At 47.5% G+C, this 9,265-nt stretch overlaps 1 protein-coding gene across 1 annotated transcript in view; it reads right to left on the bottom strand.

Moving 5' to 3' along the window:
* Positions 1-1,216: 1,216 nt before the first annotated feature.
* SLC1A4 (solute carrier family 1 member 4) overlaps positions 1,217-9,265 on the bottom strand; it is a 33,169-nt gene continuing 25,120 nt past the window's right edge. Inside the window, exons 5-8 of the mRNA XM_007970438.3 lie at positions 8,360-8,593; positions 6,784-6,978; positions 6,371-6,505; positions 1,217-4,143 (exon numbers count right to left, since the gene is read on the bottom strand). Coding sequence (XP_007968629.1) covers positions 3,909-4,143; positions 6,371-6,505; positions 6,784-6,978; positions 8,360-8,593 — 799 coding nt within the window. The 3' untranslated portion in view covers positions 1,217-3,908. The remainder of the gene's footprint in view (positions 4,144-6,370; positions 6,506-6,783; positions 6,979-8,359; positions 8,594-9,265) is intronic.

Here is a 9,265-nt window from a genome sequence, read left to right as displayed (position 1 = left end):
TGCAGCTCATTTTTAAAATTTTTATAGTGACAGGGTCTTGTTTTGCTTCCCAGGCTGGTCTCAAACTCTTGGCCTCAATCAATCCTCCTGCCTTGGCCTCCCAAAGTGCTGGGATGACAGGTGTGAGCCACTGCACTCGGTCTCCCCATTTTAAATATGAGACTGTGGCATGGAGAGGTTATCATGCCCAGGGTCGTGCAGCAAGCAAACAGCAGAGCTGGGAGTGGAACCCAGACAGCCTGTGGTCCTCCCTGCTACATTGTCTGTGCTATTCAGACACGATTTACAGTTCCTGTGAGCAGGTTCAAGTGGCTCATCAGATCAGCACTCCTTCTGATCCCCAGGGATGAGATGGTTTGAGAGTGTAGATTTGCTCGTCTTGGTTTGGTTACATCAGAAAAGTGACTCACCAAGTACTACTCCCAACCTCCAAACACTCTCCACAACAGAGAATCAAGGCAACCACACTTCAGGGTAAGAATCCAAACTGTTACTCCTAACAGGCCCCATCAGGCCCCTGATTGGTGTGAACTCCTCATCCTTTGGGGCTTGCCCAGAAATGAAAACTGGTTCCTGTATTATATGAAGAGCTGGAAATGTTCAGGTCAGAGAGGGGATCTGTTTCTTCAGAGGCTTCCATTCTGTTTGCAGGATAATCCTATTATAAGAGGTATCTAGATTCCCTAATGTTGCTGGAATGTGGTGTCATTGAAAACAAGATTATATAAAAGCATGGGTTAGGTGTGGTGGTGCCATAGTAGAGGCATGGGCAACTGCTCTCTTTCAAGGACTTTCCCAGAATCCTAGGGCCTGGGGCAAATTCTTCCTGTTGTTCCTACTTGATGCTTGCCTTAGGGCAGATGCTCAGTTAAGGCTTGTTGACAGAGTTGTTCTGACAAGACATAACTTTATGGAAGTATGTAGCAAAACCACACACTTTTTGCGAGAGCCCTGCTGGTGTGGTCTGGGAAGCCCCTGAGCAGCTTGACACTTCCCAGTTGCAAGCTGGTGGCCGCAGAAGGATCAGGGACAGCAGCTCCAGCAGTAGCGCTGCCCCCTGAGCATGCCTGCCCTGCCTCAGGGGCTCGTGCCTGATGAAAGGAGCAAGGAAAACAAATCCCTTTAGTCACCCAAAGCCCATCTCCTAGAAGAGCAACAGCTCCTCCATCAGCAAGTGCCGCTTCAACACACAAGAAGGGAATAAAGGAACTGCAGATTCCGGTGGAAACACTGTATTCATTTCTGAGGACTGTGCTATGTTTTAAGGCAATTGTCACACATACAAAACAGTCAGATAAACAGTATCTGAACAGATTTTTGACAACATGTTAGAAAGAGAACAGCAGGGAAAACGTTTTCGGACGAGGAGATGTGAGATTTTCCCCAGTCAGGTAACCCTTGGTCTACCGACTCTGTGGACTGAAAACCAGGACGATACAAGGCACATTCTTTCTTCTCACCTCCAAGGGGAAGGGCCACCTGCACACTCCTCGAAAGCACCCTTCTCCAGACTGAGACACGCTTCTTACTGCAGGGCCAGGCCACGACACAGGATGGTCAGCCAGTGAGTCTTAAGTCCAGCTCTAATTTCATGCTTTATGGCTTTGTGAAATTCATCTTTAGAAATGGGAAAATCAAGATACCAAAGACGTTCAACTTGTAGTTAATAGTTAAGTTCACCTCTATCCAAACACAAACTTGCTTGGCTTGGAGCTAAAACTATATATACACATACACATATATACAACACATACACATAACACACATATGTGTGTATAGATATACGTGTGTGTGTGTATATATATATGAAAGAAGAAAAAAGATTTACTGAAGCCTGAAAAATAGTGAGTGTTCATTTGCCATTTGGAATCAAACAATGTGATTGTTTCCCTTGAAAACAGAAGAGTATCAGCAACATGCTCTACCCAGCGGAGAAAAGTTTCCAGTTTCCTCTGCATGGTTCCTGGTCCCTCCTGGCTTCACAGGAGACTGGAATGGCTTAGCTGGTTTAAAGAGAGCTGGGTTTTCCCCCTGGCTGGGTCAACTCTGTGTCCCATGGCTCTTCTTCACCCCTTCTGCTCAGGCTCATGTCCCCAGTTTTAAGAAGGGGGTGTGGCTCGATGGTCTCCATTCCATCTGCCCATTCTCATCTCAATGGTACACACATCCATAAGCGTGTGCCCCTGCTGTAGGGCCCAGGTGACACATAGCAACAGGGAAAACAAGGGAATGAAGGAGGCTGAACACTGGGGAGCGTTAATGGCCTGTTACAGGGTGGCAGAAACAGTGCCTGGGTCTGGGGTTCACAGCAAAATCAGGTGCCCAGAACCGTGGTGGAAGGTGGGGTCGCTAGTTCATGAAAACTTGAAGGACATTAGGAAGAGGCTGTGTCTGATGCTATCAAGTAACTACACATAGAACGAGGGCATGATAAAAGTCCTAACGCACATAGAGAACAAAGCCCTGCTCAGAAACGCTATCCTGACCAGCAGAAGGACTCCATGGAGAAAGCTGTCCCTTACATAAAAAAGAAGAGCATACTGGGTTAGCACTTGATATCCAAGACGTGAAATGGTCGTCTTCACAGATTAACAGTTTGCCTCACCAAATCCCTCTGAGGTAGGTAAGAGGCAGGTGACATTAGCCCCATTTTACAAATGGGGTAAAGTGAGGCCCCAGGACCTGTTACATCACGACTATGTGTCAACAGCCACAAACAGCAGGCTCTCAGATCTTCCCCCTCACTTAGCTTAGAACCATGTCAGCAGATAATTGGAAAAACATGGACCATTTTGCTGATAATTTTAAACTTGGATGTACTGGCAAGAAAGGGATCTATATTTTGAAGTCAGCCAAAGCCAGGGGACCTGGGAACCTGCAAATTGGGGTACCCCACTCCAATTAGTACATGGTTTTCTCTGGGGTGGTGGTCGTTTTGTATTTGCTGCAGTGCAGCATTTTACAGAGTGTCCAGTTGAATTCAAATAATAGATGAGAAATCAACAAGCATCCTGAATGTGATGACTACATCACACCTCCCCAGTGAAGGAGGCCCCTCTCTGGCCTGTTGCCAAATCACAGTGAATGGAGAAAAAGCTACAGTGTTGTCAGAGGCCCAGGCCTCCAGAAGGAAGCAGAAAAGTGCCCCAGGGTTGGGATGAGAACTGGGACAATTGTGTGTGAAACCTGTCCTGTCCTGATTAGATTAGAGAACGCTGTGCCCCTCTTCACCCCCTCTCCTTTTTCCTTTGACCTCAGAATCTAAGTTGTTTACCTAAGGCTGTGGACCAGAGACACCCACAGTGCTAACACCCACCTGGAATTTCTAACTTGACATTGTGGAGCACCTACAGTCTCCCAGAACCCAGGGATCAGAAGCTACCCACACCTCACTATAGCACAGACTCTTTAAACACCTGAGTCCCAGCTCAGCAAAGTCCAGCCATGGCTAAGAATTTGAGCATTTTTTCAATGACTACAACTCGAGGCAATGCAACAGATGACCATAAACTCCCTTGGTTTGCTCAGAAAACATCTGATGCAGAGCTGACCGGGGACAGTGAAATACATCTACATTTTTCCCAGGCATAACCACAGGACCCTGTGAGTCCACGATTTCTTGAGCCTGGCAGCTCAAGGGGTTGTTTCCAAACAGATCCCTGGTGTACACACAGTTGCACCTGGACGTGGATCAAGCCGAATGTCAGAGTGTCCTTGTCCTTGGTAACCAGTTCCGGCTGGGGAGCCCGATGCCAGTGCTGAGAGGTAAGCCTCAGGCCAGCAACTGGGCCAAAGCATTGCTTGGGAGAGTAAAAGTTGGCAAGGGCAGTGCCCTGTGTCCATGACTGGCGGCTGGGTGAACAGGGTGGGACATCACTGCTGGCAGGCAAGCCCAAAGCCCAGCCCCATCACAGAACCGACTCCTTGGATTCCAGTTCTGGGGCATTGGCCACGGGGCCAGCAGGGTTCTGATGTGTCACCAGGGGCGACGTCTCCTCCTCAGACTTGCAGTTGGGGATGGCTTCCACTTTCACCTCAGTCAGTTCCTGCTCGCCTTTCTTCGTGGCCTTCTGATTCAGGTGGTGGAGAATGCCCGCACCCAGGGCATCCCCTTCCACATTCACCACCGTGGTGGTCCGGTCCCTGACGGGAAAAGAAGAGGCAGCTATTACATCTACTGCTGGGGGATCGGGTCCTGTCACAGGCAGCCTGGATGCCGAGGGAAAGTCATGATTGTGAGCGGCCCTGTTGCTCCCTGAAGAGCATGCTTCTAAGGCATAGGCTTTACCTTGTTCTAAACTGATTTTCTTTAAACACTTTTTATTTTTATAGAAAGAATAAAAAAGAGCATAAAGAAGCAAACAAGCCACTCACCCCTAGTCCACAACTGAGTGAATCTGTGTGCACATTTTAATCTATTTCCTTCCGGTCACCTTTCTATATACGTATTTTATATGTATTAGATACCATCATTAAAAATCACACATAAGCCAGACACAGTGGCTCATGCCTGTAATCCCAGCAATTTAGGAGGCTGAGGTGGGAGGACTGTTTAAGACCAGGAGTTTGAGACCAGCCTGGGCAACATAGTGAGATCCTGTCTCTACAAAAAATAAACAAATTAGCTGGGCATGGTAGTGTGTGCCTATAATCCTAGCTATTCAGGAGGCTGAGGTGGGGGGATTGCTTGAGTCCAGGAGTTCAAAGCTTCAGTGAGCTATGATGACACCATCGCACTCAGCCTGGACTACAGAGTAAGACCCTGTCTCTAATAAGTAAACAAATAAACATAATGGGATAATAGTGTAGATACAGTTTTGTGTCTAGCTTTTCTTCCACTGAATAATACACTGTGGGAGCTTCCCTTCTTTTTCTCATGTCAACGCTGCTTTACTGTGGATGTTAATCTTCATATGTGTTCCGCTCCCGTCGGCAAATATAAATACCACCTCAAAGAAAATATCACTGTCCTTTTTAGAAGCTAGCTTGTTGTGCTATAGATTAGCCAATACCTTTTCCCTGTCCCTGGAGCTCAGAGGAAGTATTGTGCACATTTTGAAGAGAGGGGAAATGTGATCTTCCCTGAGGGCACTGGGGAGCTGACTCCCTGCAGAGTGTGGTCCTGCTGTCTGCAGAATCAGAGGGGATGGGGTGGCTGGCGGGCTGTGTGACTTCAGGTCTCTGCTGGGCAGCTGGCCTGGTGCCCTATTTCCCTGTTCCTGGCCAAGCACCTCTTGGATGCCTCTTCTCCATGCACAGGAGGTGGCTGGGTGAGGAAGGAGAGGGGGCCTCTGTCAGCTCTGGTCCTGTCCAGCTGGCCAGCTCAGGCACCAAGTTCCCTCTGATGAGGTGTCTGGGCAATGCAGGTCTCTTTTGCAGATTTCACCCTCATTGCCCTGAGAAGCCCCTTCAAGTTGGAAAACTACCATTCCCCCCTACAGCAGGCCAGTCCACGAGCCCAGTGCCAGGCCCTGCCTGTGACGAACCTCTGGAGTGTCTCTCCTTGCTGACATTAATTGAATGTTTTACCACATGCTCATTATTCTGTGTGCTGTTCCTGTGCTAACTCGCTCAATCTTCCCCACAACCCTGGTGTGGCTGCTATGATCATTCCCATTTTACAGATGAGCAGACCAAAGCATACACAGTGGACATTACACAACTATAGATAGCAAAGCTGGGATTTCAATCCAGGCACCTGGGCTCCAGGGCTCTTTTTCTTACCCACAGGCTCTTCTGTCTCAACGTTAGTACCTCAGCCAACCTTCCCTATAAAACAGATATTGTTCATGCCTGCAAAAGGTATCACGTGACTCAAGGAATCCATGCACAGAAACTGTTTTGTGTCTTCACAGCGGCCCCAAAGATGTGGTCTGGATCACACCTTCGTCCCTGCCTCCTCCTCTGCTGAGCCTGAGCCCGAGCCCAGGTCACTCACATCGGCATGGTTCATCCTCTCTCCCCTCACAGAAATCGCTCCTTGGAATTTTCCTGGCCAGGGACAATCATTCCCAAAGGATCACTGCTCCATCGACTTAATTACTCCTATGCAGTCAACAACTCCGTAGACCCTCGTGTCCCCTGGGCCTGTGCTGAGGGCCTCAGCTGTGGACCCCTACTTTACTGGATGCTATAAGCAAGTTCTTGGTAATGACATCTCATGGTCATTCCTGGATGTTCACGGGCATGTGACTCTCATATTGTTTAATTTTTCCTAGCTCTAAATCTTGCTGTGCCAGCTCCACTGCAGGCTCCTTCAGAAGGCTGGAGTGTATCTGAAGTTTCTCTGCATGCCCCAGGCCCAGCAGTGTCAAGCTCCCAGGGAACTCAGTGCAGACTCGTTTTGGTGTTCTTGGAACTTGTTACTTACACAATCCAGTCCACAGCCAGGATCAGAGACAGGTCATGAGTAGGCAGCCCAATGGCCTCCAGGATAATGGCAATGGTGAGGACCCCTCCAGCTGGCACGCCTGCTGCTCCAACACTGGACGCTGTGGCGGTCACTCTAAGGGACAGCAGAGCAGGGCCAGCCTTTAACATAGAGCATGGAGTGGACACAGAGAAATGCAGACCATGCAGCTGCAATGTGACTGGAAACTAAAAATCATCCCACCATAGGCGCTGCTGGCTATGCCCTTAAGAGTCAACATACGCTCTTCAAGTAACGAATCCCCACTGTCCTCATTTTACTAGCGAGACACCAAGTCGTGGTGAGATTGGTTTTTCAAAGAAATCACAAGAAAAACCTTCAGTTTTGGACCAGGGAAAGAATGAGGAACTTACAGAATGGTGAAAATCTGTCCTGCGTTGAGCTCTACGTTGTTGAGTTGCGCAATGAACACCGCGGCCACACACTGGAAGATGGCTGCTCCGTCCATGTTGACGGTGGCCCCGATGGGGAGAATAAACCGGCTGATCCTCTTGTCCACACCATTGTTCTCTTCAATGCACTTCATCATCGAGGGAAGGGTCGCTGAGCTAGAAATGGGAAAAACAAACCACCAGACATGACAACAGTCCCCGGCAGGCTAACATGTGCCTTGTCTCAGGCCCCAGAACAGAACAATTAGCACCATCTTCGTTTCTGGCTTTCTTCTCATGAAATAAGGGGAAAAACAGAATCACTTTAAAACTTCTGTCACAACACGAGGCTTTGGCAACTCCCGAAATACTTAAAATATGACTGCCTTCATTTACCTGTTCTATTATTTACTTGGATTCACGTGTTCCAAGTTTCTTAAGTGCATGTTGCTTCCTGGTGTAAAATGTTCCCAAGAGAACAAACAACTATTTACATGTGCATCTCCTCTCTTGAGTGCTCCCCTCCCAAAAGTAAATGGTAAACTATCATTTTTTTTTTCTTTCAGGCCAAAAACCAGAAATGGCTCGGCGAGTTTGGAAAGAATAACTAAGTAGATAACCATAAGAACAGCACCTGCTCCCTCTAGCTGGCTCTGCAGGGTTAGTTGGTGCAGCTGAGAAAGAGGTTTTTTGTCTAGGCCAGAGGAACTTCCTTCCCTAATTTTTTTTTTTTTTTTTACTCCCACTTCCTTGTTACATAAATAGCCATCCAGATTGGGAGGAAATGAGCAGTAGAGGCAAAACTAAATGTGTGTATGAAATGACGTGCTGCCATCCTTTGAAAATTTTAACATATGTGGAAAAGCCAGTGTGTTTTTTTTTGAAGGTTTTCCGGTGAATGACAGGATGCATCTCTTATGCTAAATTAGATAATCCCACACTATTGTGGTCTCCTAGAGGGCTGAGCATGCATCCCTCACCACGGTGCCTCAAGACTCGTTTTCTAATTCATACATCCAGAAAGGGAGAATTGGGCAGGAACCCTTCTAGAAACTTCCCTGCAATGCATTTTGAGTTAGGTGGGCTGCCTTCTTTTACTCAGGCAAAGGTCTTCCTAATTAGGGTGAGGGAGCGGCAGCTGAGCTAACTAATGATCTGCTGACCTCTAAGGCATAAGAGGGAGAAGAGAATGAGGTCACTTCAGTAGAATAGTAAATGAAACAAAAACCCACCCCAGGGGAACACAGAAAAGCTGTGGGGCTGGTCATTTTAAGAAATCACGTGAGGCTCGGTGTGACTGTGCATGCCTGTAATCCCAGCTACTCGGGAGGCTGAGGTGGGAGGATCACTTGAGCCCAGGAGTTTGAGACCAACCTGGGCAATCATGGGAAGATATTGTCTCTTAAAAGAGAAATAAATAAATAAATAACAGAAGACCGATTTAGAGTTTTCCAGGAATTAAAGTATGTCAAGACACTGGTTGTGCATCTACCACTGGGCTCACCTGGTTCCATGTTAATATGGCTGAGAGCAGTGAAGAGACCCAAAACCCACTCACCTGGAGCAGGTAGCAAATGCTGTCGCAAATGGGGCCAGGAGGCCCAGGAGGAATCTGAATGGGTTTTTTCGTGTGAAAACAAAATAAATAAGTGGCAGAACAATTCCTCCGTGAATAACGTGGCCCAATATAGATGCGAAGATGTATTTCCCCAGGCTGGTCACCAGCATGATGATGTCTTTCATTTCCACAATCTTGCTTCCAACAAGGAACATGATGCCCACAGGTACGTACCTAGGGCACAAGCACAGGGTACTCATCAGTAGGGGATAAGGCTGGGGTGAGAGATGCAGGCCCTTCCTGATGCAGAAGACAGGGACTTTCAACCAGGCCATCTTCATCTCTCCCTAGAATAATCCCGAGGAACTGAAATGGTCAGGGTTATACCATTCCCATTTTACAGGCCGTGAGACTGGGTAAAATGAGGATGACCACTTATCAAGGGTAACGGAGTCAGGACCAGAACCCAGACATCTTTCCCCTTGGATACAGTAGGATGCTACCAGTCACAGGGATTCCCAGGAGGAAAGGCAAGGAAGCCTCCAGGATTGTGAGCCTGACTTTTGGCTTTGCTCAGGCTTGTTCTGAGAACTTAGAAACACAAAAGACTAACACCTGTTTCACAGAGTGGCTCTGATACAAAATTGAGCCAAAGCTAGGACTTCTGTGAAGTTTTAAAGTCTTTGTGGCTTAGACAACATGATTCCGTGGGAAAAAGTCATTAACAATGACACTCTGGGAACACGCCTGGAGCGTGAGAGTTTTTTAAAGGCAGGATAGGAAGGAATGGACTGTGGGAGCTACAAAGAACAAAAGTCAGTTGTTTTGAATTAATATAAATTCAGGAAGAACTTTCTAACTGCTGACTTTATTTGTAAATTTTAATTGTGTAGGTAATAATGTCAC

This window comes from Chlorocebus sabaeus, chromosome 14 (genome assembly GCF_047675955.1).
Source record: "Chlorocebus sabaeus isolate Y175 chromosome 14, mChlSab1.0.hap1, whole genome shotgun sequence".
Taxonomy (NCBI): domain Eukaryota; kingdom Metazoa; phylum Chordata; class Mammalia; order Primates; family Cercopithecidae; genus Chlorocebus; species Chlorocebus sabaeus.
Note: the sequence above shows the minus strand (reverse complement) of the source record. Positions and strands in the feature narration are given on the sequence as shown.